The 23218-nt window shown below is 40.1% G+C and overlaps 1 protein-coding gene across 3 annotated transcripts in view; it reads right to left on the reverse strand.

The window, feature by feature from the left end:
• SLC35D1 (solute carrier family 35 member D1) overlaps positions 1 to 23218 on the reverse strand; it is a 53819-nt gene that overhangs the window by 18810 nt on the left and 11791 nt on the right. For all 3 annotated transcript variants that reach the window (XM_004369034.2, XM_023730876.1, XM_023730887.1), the window contains 4 exons: positions 22872 to 22964; positions 10128 to 10195; positions 7704 to 7782; positions 3696 to 3778 (listed from right to left, as the gene is read on the reverse strand). In XM_004369034.2, coding sequence (XP_004369091.1) covers positions 3696 to 3778; positions 7704 to 7782; positions 10128 to 10195; positions 22872 to 22964 — 323 coding nt within the window. The remainder of the gene's footprint in view (positions 1 to 3695; positions 3779 to 7703; positions 7783 to 10127; positions 10196 to 22871; positions 22965 to 23218) is intronic.

The following is a 23218-nucleotide window of genomic DNA, read 5'->3' on the forward strand; positions in this document are numbered from 1 at the left end:
CAGGGAACACAACAGAGAGTCCCGGATGGAGCAGGAGAAAGGTGGGGTGCAGAACTCAAATTCTAGTAAGAAGACCAGACTTAACGGTCTGACTGAGACTGGAGGTATCCCGGAAAGCACGGCCCCTGGATTCTCTATCAGCCCAGAACTAAAACAATTTCCGAGGCCAAGCCTTCAGACAGGGATTGGACTGGACTGTGGGACATAAAGTGATACTCGTGAGGAGTGTGCCTCTTAGCTCAAGTAGAAACAAGAGACTAAACATGTAGCTTCTGTCCGGAGGTGAGATGGGAAGGCAGAGAGGGTTAGGAGCTGGCTGAATTGACACGGGTAATTAGGGGTGGAAAGGAGGAGTGTGCTATCACAGTATGGGGAAAGCAATTAGAGTCACATATCAATGTATGTGTAAATTTCTGTAAGGGGAAAAAAATGAAAAATAAAAAAAAAGAATGGCCTGACAATCTACTTCTGAAAAATCAGCCACTGAAAACCTGTGGAGCAGAGTTCTCCTCTGACACACATGGAGTTGCCACTGGAATAGACTCGATGGCAACTGGTACTGGTTAGTGGCAGGATCAGCAAGAAAACGCAGATTGTTTATTATAATCCAGTCCAGTGCTCTTCTGCCATAATTATGATATAATCAAGAAGCTACCTAACCTCCCTATGTCCAATTCAAGTACAAGTTATTCCAGTGAGATGACAGTTGTATACTCTATAAATAGACTGGTAGGTATTGTCAGGAGCAAGTAACTGAAAAAACAAAACATTTCCTTCTCCCTCTCTCTTTCTCAATGAGAGAACCATAGATCAAACGGAGAGCTGAGGTCCTTACTTCAGGAGAAGACTAACCAGAAGACAGTCTACTAGCATGGAAAATGTGGGCAGAACTTTGACCTAGATAAAATGATGAAATTATTCAGGAGGAGAAGCAGATTGGAACTAAGAAGCAACATATACTTCTAAGGAAATAGGCAAAGGAATTCTAAATGAGGAAACCACGGATTCAGGTGGCTGGGCAGTGGCAGCTAGACCAAAATCCTCAGGAACCAACTCTAAAGCTAGACTCTGAACTGCACCACGTCCCACCCCAGAGACTGTATGCACCCTGACCTGGCCTCAGAGATTACAGTAAAATGGTTTTTGTTACATAAAAGGAGGCTGACTTAAACACTATATAACCCATGTAATGATGTATCATGAAGGGATCTAAAAAACTCATCTCTTCACCATTTACTAGACAGCACTATGGTTAAGAATGAAGACTAAAAAGACAAATCATGGATCAACCATTTACCTGCTAGGTAAATGGGGCAAATTTCTTAACGTCTCTGTGAAACAGAATATCCACAGTACTATCTCAGGGTTTTTGTAGAGATTAAGTATACTTAGCACAATTACTGACACAAAATAAGCATAAAAAAGTGTCATGGTTTGAATTATGTCCCCCCAAAAACGTGTATATCAGTTTGGCTGGGCCATGATTCCTGGTACTGTGTGATTTTCCTGTGTGTTGTAAACCTGCCTCTATGATGTTAATGAGGGAGGATGGGTGGCAACTGTGTTAGTAAGGCACAACCTGACCTGCAGGACTGGACTGTGTCCTGAGGCAATCTCTTGAGATATAAAAGACAGAAGTGAGCAGTGAGACAGGGGGACCTCATACCATCAAGAAAGCAGTGCCAGGAGCAGAGCGTATCCTTTGGACTGGGGTCCCTGTGCAGAGACGCTCCTAGTCCGGGGGAACACTGATGAGAAGGCCGAGAAAGAGAAAACCTTCCCCTGGAGCTGACACCTTGAATTTGGACTTTTAGCCTACTTTACTGTAAGGAAATAAACTTCTCTTCGTTAAAACCATCCACTTGTGGTATTTCTGTTATAGCAGCACTAGATGACTAAGACAAAAAGATTGGCTAGTATCTTGTTATTATTACTACTGAATGTTTAACTATACGTCAGGCACCGATATATACTAACACAGTGATAAAAAAAGACAAATGGTTCCTGCCCTATAAATAGCTGGTAATCTAGAAGTGGTGATGGATACATACATAAGTTGCTAGGTTACACTATACTTATCCAGTTATTTACCGAATAAGAACATATTAAGCCACCACCTGCCTATCAGTTTGTCATACTGTGGTGGCTTGCATGTTGCTATGATGCTGGAAGCTACGCCACCAGTATTTCATACACCAGCAGGGTGACCCAAGGTGGACAGGTTTCAGTGGAGCTTCCAGACTAAGGCAGACTAGGAACAGAGGCCTAGCAATCTACTTCCAAACATTAGCCAATGAAAACCCTATAGATCCCAACAGAATATTGCCTAGTGTAGTGCTGGACGATGAGCCTGCCTAAGTTGAAGCGCACTACACAACAGCCACAACAATGGACTCAAATATACCAACGATCATGAAGATAGCACAGGACCACGCAACATTTTTGTTCTGTTATACATACAGTTGCCATGAGTCAGAGCCGACTTGATGGCAACTAACAACAACATATTAAAGGGTAAGAACTTGGGCTCTGGAGTCTAACTCAACAGGGTTAAAATCCTTGCATATGACTTGTTAGCTGTGTGACCATGGCAGCTCTATGGAGACGTGCATACGTCTCTCTAAGAGTTTAACGCCTGGCATACAGAAACAGCTCAAATATACATCCTCAGAATGTATTCAAGTCACTTAACCTATCTAAGCCTCAGGTTCCTCATTTACAAAAGTGATAATAAAAGAACCTCAAAAGAATGTAATGAGGAATTAAGACAATTCAGTAGCAAAAGGACAGAATTTTCAACAAAAAGTTCTGGGATGAATGAGTATCTTTATTAAAAACAAACAAACAAAGATCCTGATCCAAACTTCACGGTATATGCAAAAACTAATTCAAAATGGCTCATACACCTAATTGTAAAACCTAAAACTATAAAAAACTTCTAAAAGAAAATTTGAGAAGAAAATCTTTGTGACCTTGGGTTAGGCAAAAATTTCTTAACTAAGACACTAAACGAGCACAACTCATAAAAGAAAAACGTGATAAATCAGACTTTATCAAAATTTAAAAATTTTGTTCTTCAAAAAAGACTGTTAAGAGGATGAAAAACAAGCATAAATCGGCTTTTAAGACCATTTAAATGTCATTCAAAACTCTAGAACTGAAGATGATCTATGATGTAATACAATTCTCCCCTGCACTGAAGATAAGTAAGGTCTAAAGAAATGAAGTAATGTGTCCAAGGTCAGACACACACACATACACACACACACACAGACACACACACAGACACACACACACACACAGCAATTTTAACAGAGCTGGTATTTGGAATCAATTTAACAGCAATGGGTTTGGTTTTTTTTTTTTTTTTTGGGTTTTCGTATTCTTCTTTAGCCCTGTATTTTCTTGAAAACACTGCACTACCATCTAGGATAATAAAAGACTACTCTCTGAAGGCTAAATAAAAGGAGCTCAACTTCCAGAAAAAGATTCCCCAAATATTGTGCAGAGAATTCTTCCCCTTTCTTAAAAAGCATTATGTAGAGACATTACCTAGCATATAGTACATAGTCTGTAAATGTTTAACAAATGAACAAATCTGCCACTACATTAATAGCCTAACCTTACTGTGATAGTTTTTTGTGTACCCCAAATCCCACTTGTCAAAGTGGTTACATTTAAATATTTTCACTCACCTGATATTTAAACCAATAAAGTTTGTCCATGTGAAAATATAATCTCCACCAAAAACCATTCCAATATAAGTTATTAATATATTCTGAAAAGAAAAGTAACAATATACTGTTAAATAAGTTGAACTCAGTTTTTTAAATATATACATAAACTCGCCCACACTAAGTGACCCAAATACCTGTTTCTAAAATGCAAAAATAAACAGGCAATAAAAACCAACAATCCCTAAAATAAGTGTAGCATGAGCAAGAACTCTAATAAGGAAACGACATTAGCCTCTCCCAAGCTATTTTTCTGGAAGGCAAATGCTTTCACCAATATTGAAGAATACTAAGTTATCAAACTTTCCTGCCCACTGGTATGGGCTGACATTATAAATCTAGATAGAGAAACACTGCTGTGACCAGGAGTAGGAAACACAAAGGCATGTGTGGTAGTCTTAGACAAGAGTGCTTTTCTCTCACACTGAATAACTGCTGACTTGTGAAGGGAGAGTGAAGTAGGAAAGGTCGCTTACATGCAAGCATCTTTCTCTATTTTTAAAGAGGAAAAAAGGGATAGTGGGGGCTTTAACAACATCAAAACTGTTTTTAAACAATCTTTTTTGTTATTTTAAAAACATATGAGAAATTGTTTGTAAGCATTATACCTAAAAAAACGTTTCTGAGTCCCTTAACTTCCCAGGTACAAACATCTTGTGCTTATCGGGGTCCCTTTTGACTATCCTCAGACAATAAAAGTGTAAAAAAAGTTCCAAAGTTTGAACTATTATTCAATTACTCCCCAACCTCCCCTCCTAAGTTACTGCCCCCCTCTCTATTACAACTGCCATAAATTGTAAATTTCAAACATTTTTAGTACCTGAGCTCTAGTAGTATTAGGTCTATGAAGCAGAAAGTAAAGTGCTGAAAGTGTTTTTAAAAGGCCAAAAACAACTTCAAAAAAAAATTTTATAATGGGGTGCCCTGAAAGAAAGCATTCAAAATCACAGTAGCCTTTTCTAGGTCTAAGGATGGCATCTACAAGCTACTTAGAGCAGATTTTCTTATTATTAGAGCGGGAAAAAATAAAATTAAATGTCATGCAACAGCAAATAAGGCCAGCAGGCAACTGGGAAAAGCGTGTAACAGGACCTCTTTGTTTTTTCTTCCTATGATGAAAAAACGCAGCCCCTCCTTTAAATGCAGAGATCAAGAGAGAGGCTGGATCAGTTCACATAACCCATTGCCACAGAGTGGATTCCAACTCATAGCAACCCTACAGGGCAGAGTAGAACTGCCCAACAGGGTTTGCAAGGAGCTGCTGGTGGATATGAACCCCCGACCTTTTGGTCAGCAGCCAAACTCTTAATCACTGCACCACCAAGGCTCCCGATTTCCATAAGCTATTCAGGAAATTCAGAGTAGGAAAGGTCAGAGAACCCAAACCCTGCTGCTCAAAATCAGAAGTTAGAAAACCTGAAGGTGTATATTAGAATATCCTAACCAAGATTTGCTATCAGGAAAGGACACCAACCCCCTAACGCAGAAATTACCAAGGAAGTAAAGAGGAATCTATACCGGCAGCTCAAAACTAAGACTACAATTCTCAAACTTCAGTATACCTGAGTACCATCTGGAAACCTTGTTAAAAATGAAGATTTCTAGGCGCTACCCCAGAGATTCTGATTCAGTATATCTGGGGGTCAACCTAGGAACTTCCATTTTTAACTAGTTATCTTAAGCCATTTACCAACCACACTTAAAAGAAACAAGGAATGCTGGCCCAAGGGTTTATGGGGCTGGGATCCTGAAGCACAGAAGGAAGTTGAAAACGTCTTGGGAACAATGGCTGAGCTAAGAGGGTTGTGACTGGGAGGCTGTTATGGACTGAACTGTTTCCCCCGAAAATATGTGTTGTAAATCCTAACGCCTATACGTATGATTATAATCTCATTTGAGAATGGATTTTCTTTGTTATGTCAATGAGACAGTATTAGAGTAGGGTGTGTCTTAAATCAATCTTTTTTGAGATACAAAAGCAGACTGACCAAGGGAGGAAGCAAGCAGAGAAATGCCAAGCTACATGAAGATCGCCTAGGAGCAGAAGCTCAAAAGAGACAAGGACCTTCTTCCAGAGCAGACAGAGAGAGAAAGCCTTTCGTGGAGCCAGTACCCTGAATTTAGACTTCTAGCCTCCTAAATTGTGAGAGAATAAATTTCTGTTTGTTAAAGCCATCCAGTTGTGGTATTTCTGTTATATCATCACTAGATAACTAAGACAGAGGCCAATGTAAGAAGCTCCACTGAGGCCTGTGAGAATCTGAAACAGCAAGGGCATCAGCAGATTCCCATTTGTTCAAAGGTGCAAGACACTTCAAAAGAGATGTCATGTGGCAGTGAGAAGCAACACCAATCAACAGTGAACTACTTAGACAGTAGTTTTTTCCCTCCCTCTAGAGTTTGAAAGTAAAACTGATCCCTTTGGATTAAGTAAGTCCCTGGGGTTCCTGGACTACTGTGGAGAGAAGGATATAGCAAAAGAAAGGTACTGGACTTTATGTTAATGAGACAATGACTCTGTTTGTACCTACTACTGATAATGATAAAAGAAAGAACACTAAGAGAGTCCAAGCAAGCAGGTTTAGTTTTTAAAATTAAACACAGGCTTTCCTGCACCATCCTCTTCCTTGAAGAGCGTGGTACCAACTGCCCTGTTTTCTCATGTTTTTGCTGCTCTTATTCTGAAGATGCATGCAACCCACTTTGCTCTTGAAGCAATCACTTTGTAAAACTAAAACACAGCTGAGAGCTAATTTGGGGGCTAAAACTATCTCAGCCTGCCCAGTCTCCTGACTGTAGATTCTCTCTAGCTTTCTGGGCAGTTCACACAATTGACTTGTTATATATCTTAACTTAGAATCCTATTCACAGCAAACACTCTAATTCCATGATTTGAAGCCACAGACCTTCTGGAGCTTTAACCCAAATCTAGTTTCCAAAATGAGGTAAGGTGGGCACCACTCCATTTGGAAAATTGCAGAGGGAAACACAGCAGAGCAGTAAAAACTTTACCTCTGCAACCCCTTCCCTCACTACTGACTGATGGGGTATTAGAAGGGACGTCACAACGGCAACTGCAGCCTTTTCCCCAAATGATCAAGTACCTCTGTCTTGACTTTTTTTTATAAAGCAAATCTACTTTGCTAATTCATTTGGAATTCAGGCATGCTGTGGCCTCTTGGGACCTCTGGTGGTGCAGTGGTTAAGAGCTCAGCTGCTAACCAAAAAGGTCGGCAGCTCAAATCCACCAGTGCTCCTTGGTAACCTTATGGGGCAGTTCTACTTTGTCCTATAGGGTCGCTATGAGTCAGAATCAACTCGACAGCAACAGGTGACTTCTTGGATCTTAAAGTAACAGAATCACCAAGTCAGATGAAAGAGGCCTCAGGCTTCAAGGCCACTAACTTTGGCTCGATATTGACTTGGGTATCTGGGCTGAGACAAATGAGCCTCCCCCAAATGAAATGGATCAAGAGGAAATGACATCACTGGGAATGTAGACACAGCTTTTAAAAGTTGGCAATTTAAGGTTTGGCTCAGGCATAGGAAAACTCCCTCGATTAGCTCCTGGCAGGCATCCTTTCCCTACAAAACAGCCAGAATTCAGTGAGGCAGAGAACAGAACATGCCTCAATGGGGGTTAAAGGGACAGGCCTATCACTACCAAGCTATTCATTCCCTGTGAGATACAGGCCTGACTGTCGTTCTTCCTCTGCTCTAAGATAACAGGATCTCCTTCTCCCACACTCCTTGGAGCTGAGCTGCCTGAAAGCAGAGACTGTACCTCCTCCAAGTTCTTAAAGACTATCTCAGAAACTAGCATCACTACCATTTGTCAAACTATCAAGACATTAGGTGAGGAAATAAGTATTATGGGGCTTAAGGGCATAGCCAGATTCTTATTTTAGAGAAATAATTTTCAGGTAAACCAGGCACCAAAAAAACAAAAAACTATTTTTTTCAACTCACCTTAATGCACCCAACTATTGTAGTTGTAAGAGCAGAATTATACTGAGTGCAAAGTACTGTGGCGTACATCAAGATAAACCTGGAATGAAGGAGGAGAAGGTATCTTGTAAGTAAGATCCAGTGGCTTACTTGATAATAATCTCTAACCAAGAAAAAAACGAAAACCTAACCCTTTGCCACTGAGTCAATTCTGACTCACAGGGATCCTATAAGACAGAGTAGAACTGCCTCATAAGGTTTCCAAGGAGCAGCTGGTGGATTCAAACTGCCAACCTTTTGGTTAGAAAAACAACCAGTACTGGCCTGTGCTGGCACATTCCAGTCACTGACCAACTGTGAGCTTTCCCCACCTCCCTGCTGCTTGTACTGCAGCTTCTAAGACTGTCAGAGATTTTTAAAAATTTCATTAAAGAGAAACACATGTCCATTCCTGACCAGATGTTTTTCCCTGCTACCCTCACCCAAGTCCTGAAAACATCATTCATAATCATGAGTACTCTTTTTAGATCATGCTTCCTACTAATTCACCTAAACCACAGAAAGCTCAGAACTCATAGACCCCAGTTCAGATATGTACCTCCCTGACCCCTGGGCCAAGGTGAAGATAAGAAAGATTCTTAAGGATGGAAGAAAGCCAAATTGGAACTAATTTAGAACTAATCTGTCTTGGAAGAAGTACAGCCAGAATACTCCTTAGAAGCATGGATGGAGAGACTTCATCTGACATACTTCGGACATGCTATCAGGAACTGCTAACAGAAAGGGTCCCTCATCTCGCCAGCCCCCTGAACTGGCCTAGAGGCAGGCACCAAGAGGACCCTCCCCTAGGACAAATGAGGAGTGGTTGGTGGAAGGCGATGGGGGAAGGGCTCAGGGTTGTTGCTGTCATGTCCTCTGAATGGAGCCCAGCCAGGCCCACTGCCCCTTCCTCTCCTCAGGCTCTTCCTCATCCCCCACCCCTCATCTTGCCCCAGGAAAGGCCAAAGTCCAGATGACTGCCCTCCTCCTTTCTTGTAAATACCAACTATGCATTTGTACAGGGGGCCCTGTTAGAGTGAAGTTCATATCCATGGTCCCTGACACTGTCTCTCCCACCTACCTCAAGAGGGACAGAGATGCATGTGACTCACCCTTGCCCTTGGTCTCCCAGACCCCTACTATAGCCAGAAATCAATAAAGAAGGGAGACCGCCCCCCCGCCCCAAAAATACAAAAAACAAAAAAACAATGTCTTTCTCCCTGGAGGAGGACATCATGCTTGGTAAATCAGAGGATCAGCGAGAAAGAGGAAGACCCTCAGCGAGATGGATTAACACAGTCGCTGCAACAATGGGCTCAAACACAACAACAATTGTGAGGACGGTACAGGACTGGGCAGTGTTTCATTGTGTTGTACACAGGGTTGCTATGAGTCGGAATTGACTCGATGGCACCTAACAACAATAACGAGAGGTTCACCTGACAACAAAGCAGGAGCAGCTGGCACTCCCAGATTTGCACTAAGGCTTCTGAGCCTGACTAAATACAAAGGCACCATGTCAACTATATTTTGAAGCGCCCACTCATTATGTGCCCAGCCTGTGCCAGATCTATTCACAAATATCAACTGAAATGACAGGCTGAGGGAAAAATGTGTTAGAGAAATCATATGCAGGTGAGGAGAAGAGGCACGTTTGCAGACACCCTCTTGCCTACTACATATTCTCTCCTAAAAGGAAAATAACACAGTAGAGAGGAGTCAAACAGTCCCAAATTCAAATGCTGCCACTGCCACCTAATAATTGTGCAAACTTAGACAATTTACTTAAGTTCTGAGCCTGCTTCCTCATAGGTAAGAGGGCAAGAATATCTGTCAAATGGGCAAATGTAGAAATAAAACTAAACAATGCATGTTGAAACAAAATGGTGCTTATTACATAGCTGTTGTTAGGTGCTGTAGAGTCAATTCTAACTCACAGCAACCCCATGTGACATAGCAGAACTGCCTCACAGTTTTCTTGGCTGTAATCTTCACAGGAGTGAATCGCCAGGTCTTTCTCCTGGGAAGCTGCTGGGTGGGTTCAAACCACCAACATTACAGTTAGCAGCTAAGCGCTTAACCATTGCACCCCCAGGTCTCCTTTATTACATAGGTTATTGGTAATATTGGTTTCTTTTTCCTTTTTCTCAGCATGACTTTAGGGTCAGTTAAGTAGCCCTCAGGGCACATTCCTAAGGGCAGCAAAAGCACCTGAATCTGGAGGCTTAATTATCCTGGGCTAATATACCCAGGAGACATGAACAGGATACTGAGGAGAAATGAGGCAGAAGGGCCCCACAACAAATGACCCTGGCAGTTGATGGAGGGGATGGGCAGGTATCTGATAAATTTCTCCGATCTATTTCTCTAAGAAAACTATCTGCTTTCAAGGTAGCAAAGGCTTACCCCATCACACAGGAGAGGGTAAACTGCAGAAGAAAAAGAGTGTCGGCCCAGCCTTCAAAATCCATTGCCTGTAATACACAAGAAAGCATCCAATTTTAGAGCAGGCCCTCAAAATCAGCTGTCCCATTCATTAATCAAAATTTTTTCTATGCACCTGCCCCCACCATGAACACTCATACATTCCCCTGCATCACACCAAGGATAGTGATGTTCAAGAATTTCATATAAATAGAGTTGAACCAACAAGCAGTTTCAGAAGGTTTTCTCCTTCCCAAAATGTAATATGGGAAGATTTTGTACTACTCCCTGTTGGTGCAAATAAGCTGGTATTCGCTTGAAGGCACAGTCACATCTGGTTAATCTCAGCAATTCTCCCAGTGGCTGTTAAGGTGCTAGTATTAAAGGCTTTAAACATTAAAACATATTTTCTCCCTTTAAAATGTTAATGTACAAGTACACCCTTAGTTACAAAAATTCAGGGGAAGTCTGTTCACAGACGGGGAGAATTATTGTTTTAAAACACTTGATTCTGAAAGCATGAATTTTTTCTCTGCCAAAAGTAAAGGAAAAATGAAAGGGTGCACTGATCATCTTATCTCTCACCCAAGAGGGAGAGATTATCTCTTTCAAATGCATAGTTTCTCTTGCAATATGAGCTTGATAAACAAATTTGAGAAATATTCCACCTTTTACCTCTCTGCCAATCTGTTCAGCTTTAACTCATGCCACTCTGACATAAATCTCAAGACTCCAAGGACTCCAGCAGTACCAGGCTCCTTGTGGTTTTTAAGACATGACATGCAGTTTCACAAGCCCCTGCGCTTGCCTGGAATGCCCTTCCCCTCAACACGTGTCTGACTCCTGTTCCCATCTTCAAAACAAAACTCAAGCTGCAACTTTGTGAGGCACTTCCTGATCAAGTACTTCTTCCTTTGTGCCTCAGCAGTACTTATCTCTGGGGCAGTTATCGTTCTGAATTGCAAATGCTTCTTTACCTGTCTACAGACTGAGCTCTCCGAGGACAGGACCTGCATCACGTTTATCTGATGGTATTCCTAACACTTGACAGACAGTAGGCATTTCATTTGTTTATGGGTTTTTTTTTTCCTTTGTTGAGGTATGATTTACAAAAAATAAAATTCACCAGTTTTAAGGGTGCAATTTAATGAGCTTTGATAAATGTAGATAATTATATAACCACTGTTACAATCATGATGAAGAATATTTCCATTACCCCGTAAAGTTCCCTCCTGCTCTTCTGCAGTCAACTCCTCCTTCAGTTCCAGCCCTTGGCAACCTCTGATCTACTTTGCTACAATTAATTTTTCCTGTTCAAAAGTTTCATAAATATGGAATTATACAGAATGTACTCATTTGTGTCTCACTTGTTTCACTTAGCATAACGCTTACGGGCTGCGTGTATTTCTCCTCTGACGCCCTGGTGGTGCAGTGGTAAAGAGCTCAGCTGTTAACCGAAAGGTTGGCAGTTACAATCCACCAGCCACTACTTGGAAACCTTATGGGGCAATTCTACTCTGCCCTATAGGGTCATTATGAGTCAGAATCGACTTGACAGCAATGGGTATATTTCTTCTTTGGTGAAGTACGTGGTCCAAATCTTTTGCCAAATTTTTATTCAAGTTTGTCTTTTTATTACTTAGTTGTAATGCCTTCTCGTTTTCTTAAGTGTTTTTGAAAAGCAAAAATTTTTAATTTTGGTATAGGTCAATTTATCAATTTTATCTTTTATAATTCTTGCTTTTTATGATTTTTCTATGAAACCTGCGCCCAACTCAAGGTCACAGAGATTTTCTCTTGTTTTCTTCTAGGAGTTTTAAAGTTTTAGCTCTTAGGCTTAGGTCTATGATCCTTTTCAAGTTAATCTTTGTATATTTTATCAGGTAAGGGTCAAGGTTCATTTTTTTGCATATAGATGTCAAACTGTTCCTGTACCATTTGTTGAAGAGATTATCCTTTCCCTAGTAATTTGCTTATCTTGGCATCTTTGACAAAAAACAATTGGTCTATTTCTAGATTCTCTGCTCTGTTCCACTGATCTAAATGCCTACCCTTAACCCAAAATCACACTGTCTTGATTATTACAGCTTTATAAGAAGTCTTGAAATCAGGTAGGATAAATCTTCCAATGTTGTTTTTTCAAAATTGATTTGACTCTTCTAAATCCTTTGCAATTCCATATAAAGGATCAATTGAAAAAATAAAATGCAGACACTTTAAATGTACTATATAGAATTTATATACAGAAGAGATTATTCATTTAAACTCTACCACTGTTATCTAAGTGGTAGATTTGTAGGCACACTTTTTATTCTCCCTAAAATAGAAAACACAGGAGGCACAGTGAACAGGTACTTTGCTAATCAGGAAAAAACAAATCCTTAAAACAAAACAAAACTGTCTCCAGGGAGTGTTCTGATAAAGAGTCATTATGTCAAGAGGGTGATCTGCCTGGTCATTCTGTGTGTGTGGCACAGAACTAGATGGGCTCTCTGCCAAGGGCCTGCAATCTTCATTCTTGGCTGAGTGGTGCCTGTTGTTACAGACTAGACATACAAAGATGCTTGCTTGGGCTTTCCTTCTGTTTTGAATAAAGCCTCTGGTTCTACAGGTGTGATACACTACCACAGGCCAACACACCACAGCAGTGAAAAGAATGTAGCATAACCAGTGCGCAAAGATTATGTGGACCTATTGCTTCCTAAAATTAGTTATTTGGTTTGAGTAAGACTTTTAGTTAATTAAAAATATTTGGGAAAAAAAGTTTTTTAAAAATCTGATTTTTAGTTAGACTATGGAAATGACAAGAGAAAAGGAATGTCTCAATTACATAAGGAACTAAGCCTACATAATCAATAACAAGGCTAAAACCTAGTCCAGGGATGCAATTAGATTTCATCTTATGGAGCAGTGCTGGTCTATTGACTCTAGATGTCTGGACCACTGTCTTGGGAAACAATCTGAGGCTTTGACTAGGTTTAGCAAGAAAGTGTTGGGACTACTTGGCAATGTCTGCAATGAGCATAGGATAATAACTTAGCACCTTAAGCGCTCAGCTGCTAACCAAAAGGTCAGTGGTTTGAACCCCCAGTGGCTCTGTGGGAGAAAAGGCCTGATGATCTGCTTCTGTAAAGAATGCAGCCTAGGAAATTCTATGGGGCAATTCTACTCTGTCAAACAGAGTTGCTGTAAGTTGAAATCAACTCAACAGCACACAGCAACAACAATCTAGGGACAAGGAACTCTGGCGGTGCGATAGTTAAGTGCTCGACGGCTAACTGAAAGGTCTGGGGTTCAAACCCACCCAGAAGCTTCGAAAGACTGGGCAATCTGCTCCCATAAAGATTACAGCCCAGGAAACCCTAATGGGAGCAGTTCTACACTGTCATATAAGGTTGCTCTGAGCTGGAAGCAACTCCACAGCATACAACAGTCTAGTACCAGGAGCCTCTGGGTGGTGCAAACGGTTGAGTGCTTCACTACTAGCTGAAATGCTGGGGGTTCAAACCTACCCAGAGGCACCTCAGAAGACAGGCCTGGTGATCTCTTTCTGAAAGGTCACAGCCTTCACAATCCCACAGAATAGTTCTACTCTGCACACATAGGGTCACCAGGAATTGGAATAGACATCGATGGCAACTAACAATAACCTAGTGACAAGCATGGACTTTCAATGTGCACTGAGTCTTAGATGCAACCATTCCCACTCCTAGGAAAATTTACTAAGCAAAGAGTCATCAACCCACAGAGATCTGAAATAAAAGCCAAAGCATGACTGACAGATTTTCTTAGTTTTGATACCTGCCTGCTATGAAGTCTAAAAATAAACCAACCACTTAAAGTCTTTGGACTTTGTGTTAAAGGGTTGATGAATGATAATGCCATGCTATTTTGAAAGTTCTTTCTCCAAAAAACTACTAAGAAAATAACTGAATCCTTATTCTAGAAAGTAAAGTGCTAGAAAACTTGCAGCGCAGAAGACAATGGCAGTGGTGCAAATGATCTGCATGATTCCTTCCCCACCTTGGGAAAGTTAGGCTGGGTTCATGTTGCCAGTGGTTCTGGGCGACCCACCCTACCCCTGTACTACTGTAACCATTTGCCACAACTTCTGCTCTGCCCCTGCTCCTAAATCAGACAAGGACTCAGAACCTGAATATCCTAACTACCTCTGCTTACTAGGCTCTGCCACCTATGTAAAACATATGTATCATGACAAAACTACATTCTCAAGCTTACCAACTGGATCACCTGCTTTTATTTTTAAAAACATAGCCTCAAAGGTAAGAATGACTACTTTGTCAAACAGAATATACAAACAGAAAGATCCATTTGTTCATAACTAAAGAAAAAATAATCCAACCCGCTTGTTTCATATATAAGAATACTAAGGCTCAGAAAGCAGAAAGGACTTGTCTCTATGTGGGGGGAATAGTTCAGAATCTGAGAATCAGTCTGTATGGTACACAGAGTGACCCAGGAAGGGTTAATAACTCTGGAGCAGCTAAACCAACAGCCTAAATTTTTTTCCCTTTCAGTCAATATATTCTTAATTAGAGACACACCCAGGTAGATGATTTGTGCAGTAGCTTTTCCTGTAAAACTCATCTGAGCCACGTAACTTAACCAGTGAAATAACGAAGACATTACATGATGAACCAATGTGTACAGTACTGGCCTTGTGAGATCTACAGCAAGGGGTCTGTTCTCCCATCCCTACGTGAGAACACCTAGCTGGGCGCGCTGCAGAAAGCCAGGCTCCAGTTCCTGTGAATCACCGGCTTTGTGCTGCAAACATTCCCTTTTAGAAGCAGCAGTTAAGTTTAAACACATTTTATCCCAACTAGCACTTCAAAAAGTCATAAGTCAATTGATGTCTGTTTCACTTTTATCTGGTTTAACTAGATATCATTTATTAATAGTAAGCTGGTTTTTGCATGACACAGTTTTTAAAAAAATGTTTTAAAGTTAGAAGACATATGTTTTAAAAAAACGAAGTGCTTGGCTAGGATGTAGAGAAACTGAAACTCTGGTGCATTGCTGGTGGGAATGTAAAATCGTGTAGCTGCTGTGGAAAACAGTTTGGTGATTTCTCAAAGAGTTAATCATGGAAGTGATACACGACCCAACAATTCCACTCCTAGGTATATATATACCTAAAAGCCTTGAAAGCAGGGACACAAATACTTGTACACATGTTCACTGCAGTATTATTCACAATAGCCAAAAGGCAGAAACAACCCAAGTGTCTGTCAACAGACAAATGGCTAAACAAAATGTGGTATACACATACAATTGAAAATTACTCAGCCATAAAGAGAAATGAAGTTGTGATAGACACTACAGCATGAACGAACCTTGAAAACATTATGTTAAATAAAGTCAGTCAGACACAAAGGACAAACATTTTATGATCCTATTCACATAAACTATATAGAACAGACACTAAAGTTTATTAGTGGTTACCAGGGGCAGGGGGGAAGGAGAAATGGACAGCTACTGCTTAAGAGGTACTGAGTTTCTGTCTGAGGTAATGAAAAACTTGGCAATGACTGTGGTGATGGTTGCACAACATGGTCAATGTCATTAATGTCACTGCATTGTACATTTAAAAGGAGTTAAAATGGCAATTTTTTTGTTATATACATTTATCACAATAAAATTAAAAAAGGAAACAAAAAACTAAGCACTGAATATACTGATTCCTGGTAAACTCAGGACTTTGAAAACATTGAATAAGCTTAAAATAAAAATATATGTGTATGTGTATATATACACATACACACATATTTACATATAAAGACATTAGCTTGGTTTCTCAGAATGCTTTGACAAGGCTTTGTATTACGTGCTCACTGGGATGAGCTGGACATCTGGATCTTGCCTTTAAATCATTATTTTTTTTGTCCTTGGTCTCTACTTCTTACTTACAGACTGTGTCAGCCTCATCAATTCCTCCAAGCCCTCTTGTTGGGTCCCTATCCTAACAGTGAGAAGTTTTCCCTCTTTTGCTTACTACAGTTAACAGTGGGACTTAGAAAAAAATAATTTGGATTTGAATTTGCTTCAAACTGCATCCTGGATCAGGAACCTGCAACTATGAATAATGAAAACAAATTGGTTTGTCCCACTTGCCCTAACCTGTTGCTATCAAGTCGATTCAGACTCATAGCGACCTTACAGAACAGAGTAGAACTGCCCCATAGAATTTCCAAGGCTGTAATCTTTACAGAAGCAGACTGCCACATCCTTCTCCTGCATAGCAGCTGATGGGTTCAAACCGCCAACCTTTCAGTTAGCAGCCAAGCGCTTAACTACTGCACCACCAGGGCTCCTCCACTTGCCCCAGTTGTTTTTAAATTTAAGATTCATCAAAGAAGTCACCTTTTATAGAAAAAAAATTATCTTTTTCATATTATTCCTTTTATAAGATAGTTTTTAAATACATTCATGATTCTACAATCAAAAAAATATAGTGAAAAGTCTCCCTCCCATTATACTTAGTTCCCAGGCACACACAAACCTGATGAATACTTTATTAGTTTTATGTATATTCTCCCAGTGTTTCTTTATGTAAATATTAAGTGAATAAAAGGTATGTGTATAAGTTATGGATTGATGCATTCCCCCCAAAATATGTGTTGTAAATCCTAACCTCTATGCCTGTGGTTATAATCCCAGGAAACGAGTTTTTTGTTATGTTACTGAGGTAAGATTAGTGTAGTTTGTGTGGAGTCAATCTTATACAAGAGATAAAAGGAGCAGATTAGGCAAGCAGAGACGGAGGAAGAGAGATGCCAAGCCATATGCAGACTGTCAAGGAGCAGAAGCTCAAAAGAGACAAGGACTTTCCTCCAGAGCCCACAGAGAGAGAAAGCCTTCCCCTAGAGCCAGCACCCTGAATTTGGACGACTAGCCTCCTAAACTGTGAGAAAATAAATTTGTTTATAAAGCCACCCACTTGTGGTATTTCTGTTATAGCAGCACTATATAACTAAGACAGAATACATATTCTTATTTTCCCCTGGTTCCCACAAAAGGAAAGAGTTTTGCACCTTGCTTTTTCATTTAACAATTTATGGAGGAGACTTTTTCACTCAGTACACAGACAGCTGCCAAGCAAAACGGATTTTAAAGCCTGTTCTGGATCAGGAAAGCAAGTCCAACAGATGAGAGAAGTTTATCAGCACTGGTTACAGGAGTCGGGGAGCAGCTGAGCTCACTCTAGCTGTGAGAACAGAAGCCTCCACTCCACACTGGCATGCCTCTTACTCCTCAGAAACTGTATCACCCCTGGAAAGAGTGCTACCTAGAGGAAAACTAATTCAACCCACTCACTTTACACACGACAAAAGAGGGCAAGCAAGAGAGCAAAAGGGACTTGTCCAAAGTTAGACGGTGGTCAAGAACAGAAATGGAGTTTGTCTTCTGCATTCTGCCCCACATTCTCTCCACTGTACCACCTGTCACAAACCTACGTGGATCTATCACTACCTGCAAAGTAAATTTCAAATTCCTGTATGTAACACTGGTTGCTACTTAGAAGGAAGCAGGTACTATGGTGGGAAGAGCAAGAGTACCAGTCTAAATCTGGGTCCTAATCCTGAGGTCTCTCTGGGCCCCAGGTTCCTTATCTGTAAAATAAGAAGCTTGAATCAGATGCTTTCTAAGGTCTCCAAGGCCTTTGACTTCTACCTGCTAACGATACTGAAGAGTCTGATCTTTGCAGTTCTGCCTGTGCTCATGTGGTGAGTTTCTCCTAGATGTGCATTTTGTTTCTCTTTCTCCTCATCCTTCCAGGCCCAGCTCCACTTTTCCTGGTATACACCTATTCAGAAAATGCTCTTGTGAACAAGCTAAGCACTCCCACTTCAGGACCTTTCCCTCAAACTAGATTATTCTCCCTCCAACCAAACCAACCGAACTCACTGCCATCGAGTGTATTTCAACTCATAGCCACCCTACAGGACAGAGTAGAACCATAAGGTTTCCAAGGCTGTAAATCTTTACGGAGGCAGACTGCCACATCTTTCTCCCATGGAGGGGCTTGTGGGTTCCAACTGCCAATCTTTTGGTTAGCAGCCAAGTGCTTAACCACTGCACCCCAGGGCTCCTTATTCTTCCTCCAGAGCCACACAAACTGCTCTCAGTTCATTCAGTTCAGTGTCTGCTCCAATGCACCTTATAAAGATGCCTTCCCTAACGATCCTATTTAAAATAACACTTCCCCAGAACTCTCATCCCTGTTTTATTTTTCTTCAGAGCACTTACTATGTAATTTATGTTTAGTCTATCTCAACCCACTGGAATGCAAGCTCCACTAAAGCAGGGACTTTTGTCCTTTTTTTTTTTTTTAAAAGAACAGTGCCTGACACATAATAAATAAATATCTGAATGAATGAGAGAAATATGATTATTTATAAACAATCAAGTAACTACAAGGACAAGCTGTGGAGGCGCTACTTCTAATACCAGTACTGAGGCATTTTTCACATTCACTAGTTTATCCTATGAGAAAGCCCTGCTTGACAGTCCCAAATGGTGGGGGGAAGTGAGGGAGGCAGCGAATGGCTTGAGGAGATACGTGTAGTTGGGCAAACAGCAAGGGATCTGGAGTCAGACAGACAGGTCCTCATCCTAATCTCTTTGCAACCTTGAGCATGCCCTCAACCTCTATAAAACATAGCAACTGTCTTCGTTTCTTAGTGCTATATCAAAAATACCACAAGCAGACAGCTTTAACGAACAGAAATTTATTTTTTCACAGTTTAGGAGATTAGAAGCCCAAATTCAGGGTACCAGCTCTAGAGGAAGGCTCTCTCTCTCTCAGCTCTGGGGGGAAATCCTTGTCTCAGCTTCTCTAGCACCTTCATTGCTGGGTTCCTTGGCAATCTAACTTTCCCCTATTTGTGCTTGTTTGCTTCTGTGCCTAATCTGCTTCTATCTCAAAAGTGAGAAGGTCTAAAGCACACTCTCCACTGATACGGCCTCACTGATACAACAAAGAAAGCTCTATTCCCACATGGGAGTACAGCCACAGGTCTAACCCCTATTTTTGGGAGGAGAGGATACAATCCATAACAGCACCCTGCCTCAAAGGTACATAATGAGTATTAGGGAAAATGATGCATGTGGAAGCAGCTTGTTAAGTATGAGGTATCATACACTGCAGGTGAAGTATCACTAAAGGCCAAAATCAGGCCCACACTGTTCATGTGAAAACAGCTCTATATAAAGATAAGTCGCCACCAAAAAAAAAAGTGTCCATTCTTAAAAAACTATATAAACACACATGCATGCTTATCTATATATACATATTTTGGAGAAAAAGCGCAGTTCTAAAGGATATACAATGAAAATGAACCTGACCTACTAGAAAACTCTTACCTGCAGTCCTGCCACATATCTGACTTCGTAATGTGAACCGTTTTTGCCAGGGCTTCAGGCAAACAGACTCCTGACTACTATGAAACTGGAATCTTCCAGTGGAAGAAATAAACTGCAAACCTCTTGAAGAATACTATGAGCCTTCTGAAAACCTTTGGTTATATATGGCTTCCACCCAATGTTTCCAGGCTTGCTGTCGCTAACAATGCCCTAGGTTAGCATTACTTGTTACATTTGGTGCATAAGAAAATCAAGCCCTACCTCCTCTAAAACATCAATCTTCATGCCCAACCCACACCAATTTCTTCCTAACCTGAACACTCACATGTTCAGTAGCATACTAAGTGATGAGCAAGCACTTTGGTGTTAGATCTTACACCATCTCTGTATCATGCTAAATGTGTTCCTTGTGTGTCAAGGACTGTGGCATATTTCTCATATATCCCCACGAGAACTTAGTATAAGGCTTTCTTAGCAAAGGGAAGATGTTCAAAAATACTAAATTTAACTGAATATAAAATGAAATTGTGGTAACTTGCTTCATAAGCAAAATACTAATTAAACTGAACTTAAAATGAAATTCTACCACTTGCCTTGTAAGCACACAAGGAATTTAGGAACAGAATCAAACTTAGAACTCTCACTTTGTAAGTTTCAAATTTTATTCATAGTCTCAAAAAAAACACTGATTATTCACGCCACCTATATTTTAATTTTGTCTGTAGGCAAACCTCCATGGGGTATTCTACTCTCAACCCCAACAAGGAGATGGAATTCACTTCTGCTTTATACCCCACAATGCCCCAAATGTACTTCTCTCACAGAACCTATTAACAGTTTATCGCTCTTATTTTGACAGGTCTAGTCCCCAAGTAAGGTCCTCAAAGGCAAGAACACCACCTAATCATCTTTTTTTCTTTCCTTACCACCTAAATCTAACACGGTAAGACACAAAATAAAATTTAATAACTATCTGAGTATGTTAGGAAGGAGAGAAAAAGAGCATGAAATTGAAATACGACAGCCAGTGTTTCCCTGTGTACCCCAATAAATGTTTTATAAGAACCATATTAATTACTATTAAGAGTGAGGATGAACAAAGATTTATGTAAAACTCAAAACACTAATGACTAATAAAGAAATGAGTTCAGCTTCAATAATTAGTTTACTGTCCCAGCTTAAAAGTATTTAGATGAACTCTGGCATTCTTTATAAACATAATTCTTCCAAAATAAACCTTTCCTGACCTTTACCTGGCACTTGCATTGGGAAAACAAATAGATTACTCAAATTCCACTCCTCTGCTTAAAAAAGGAAAGAAAGAAGATTAAGGAAAAAATCTAAATCTCGTCCTAATATAGGTGGTAACTTTTTACACTGAGTAAACATTCTTAATTATATTGGAACATTTCAAATGGAATATGAACTACAAATTTTGAAATATCTATGAATTATGCTACAGCCTCACAGACTATGCTACAACCTTACAGATAATTTACAGGTAAATTATCACCACTCTGAAATGAAGAAATGTCTCCTTCTTTCAAGTAGCTACAAGTTTCCAGTCAAAGTTTCAACTTAATGAAAACTCCATCTTTGCTAAATCCTTAGTACCTACCCACATTAATCCTACTTTCTCATGTACAGATTGGCCTCAAGATTTGAAACCATGAAGAGGCTGATATCTTGTCACATATATGCCCCAAATTTGAAAGTGGGTGGCTCTTCTGCCAAAGTCTGCTAAAAAAGGCAGAACACTGTGAAAGACCACGGCCTTTGGAGTCAGGCTTGGATTTACGTAAAACCTGACTCTACCACCCACCAACTATATAGCCTTGGGCATGTTACTTAGTCTCTCTGAACCTCCATTTCCACATTGATAAAACAGAGAAAATTCAAACTTTCCACATTGGTAAACTACAGCTATTACGAGGACTCCATTATACAATATGTGTGTGTGTGTGTATATATATATACATATATATATATATATATACACACCCACACACACATTTAGTGACTAACCAAATATATATATACATACATATAGTGACTAACCAAAAAAAAACACCACACAACCCTTTGCCATCAATTCCGACTCACTGTGATCCATGTGTTGCAGAGTAGAACTGCTCCATAGGATTTTCAATGGCTGTGATCTTGGAAGCAGATCACCAGGCCTTTCTTCCAAGGCACTTCTGAGTAGAGTCAAACCACTAACCCTTCGGTTAGTAGTCAGGTGCTTAATCATTTTAACCACTTAGTTGGTTTCTGTTCCTATTCTTTCATAGCCATAAAATACTTATTCAACACTTCTTATTAGTCAGAGCAATAGCTCCATCTTCTACTTTGGGGCCATTTTTAGGCCTGCTGGAGGCCTGGTTACAGTTCATTAAAACATTTATGTCTACATTCAAGATGATCTGTGCCAATTCTTTAAAAGAAATAGTTCTTGATAAAAAAAATAACAACTTTATAAGCAGTCTTCTCCTTCTGCCTTTGATTCCAAGAATAATTTTTTTTAACAGTATAATTGCTTTCAAAAACCTTTTATTTTGGCTCCCACTGATTTGTGGGAACTGTCACTGTAATTAGAATGAATAACCAACACATTTATTCTCAAGAAGTTACTAGCCAAGGGAATCATTAGAAGGAATCCTGGCACAGAAATCCTTGGCAGAAGTCTGGATTTCCATTTAGTTTGCAAAATTCTGTGAATTTTAACAATATGGTGTTACTTTTTTCCTATGAATGTCAGCTTGTTTTGGAGGAAAATTCTTCTCTAGATTTCATTACTCCTCTATTCTGGATTTATATAGCTAAATATTGTAGAAAATGGATAAACTATTATATTAACTGCTATTTATATGGTTAAGTGACCACAAAGTGCTAAATATCTCCGGGGCAGGGGACGGGGGGTGGTGGCGGCGGTGACAGCGACAGCTTGGGATGTAAGCCAGGATGACAACTGTACATCAAAACACAAAGCTTCTCATGAAGCCTAGCATTTTGTTTAGGGTATGAAGAATTTCACTATTCAGGATTTTTTGTTTCTCAAGGAGAGTTTTCTACTATATCTATTTTGTAGCTTAGGAGAAATGTAAAAATTCCCTTCCTCTATCCTTCTGGCACATAAGAAAAGGACACTAGCTGACATGCACTATTTTTATATTGACAGTCAGAGCTATTCTGAGCCATTTTAGTACTATCCAATACTTATGCCAAGAAAAAAGGTTAGCATGACATTAGCAAGCTAAAAAGCAAACTCTCAGTATTTGGTCATGAATCATAATGCAATTCATTAACATAAACCATTAAACCATAATTACACAGTCTTACCTTTTGTGCATCTCCTGTGAAATATGCAATGGCCAGTGTGGGCAGAATCATGAACAGTGCATTGTAATAGAGCAGACCATATTTTCCCAGCTCCTAGGACAGGAAATATTAGGTGTTTTACTTGGCCCTTTCAGATAGATACACACAATCTATGTTGTTATTGTTGTTAGGTGCCATTGAGTCGACTCCGACTCATAACAACCCTATGTACAACAGAACAAAACATTGCCATCCTCACAATCGTTTGGTTGCTATGCTTGAGCCCATTGTTGCAGCCACTGTGTCAATCCATCTCATTGAGGGTCTTCCTCTTTTTCGCTGACCCTCTACTTTACCAAGCATGATGT

The sequence above is a fragment of the Trichechus manatus genome, unplaced genomic scaffold (assembly GCF_000243295.1).
Source record: "Trichechus manatus latirostris isolate Lorelei unplaced genomic scaffold, TriManLat1.0 scaffold00003, whole genome shotgun sequence".
Taxonomy (NCBI): Eukaryota; Metazoa; Chordata; class Mammalia; order Sirenia; family Trichechidae; genus Trichechus; species Trichechus manatus.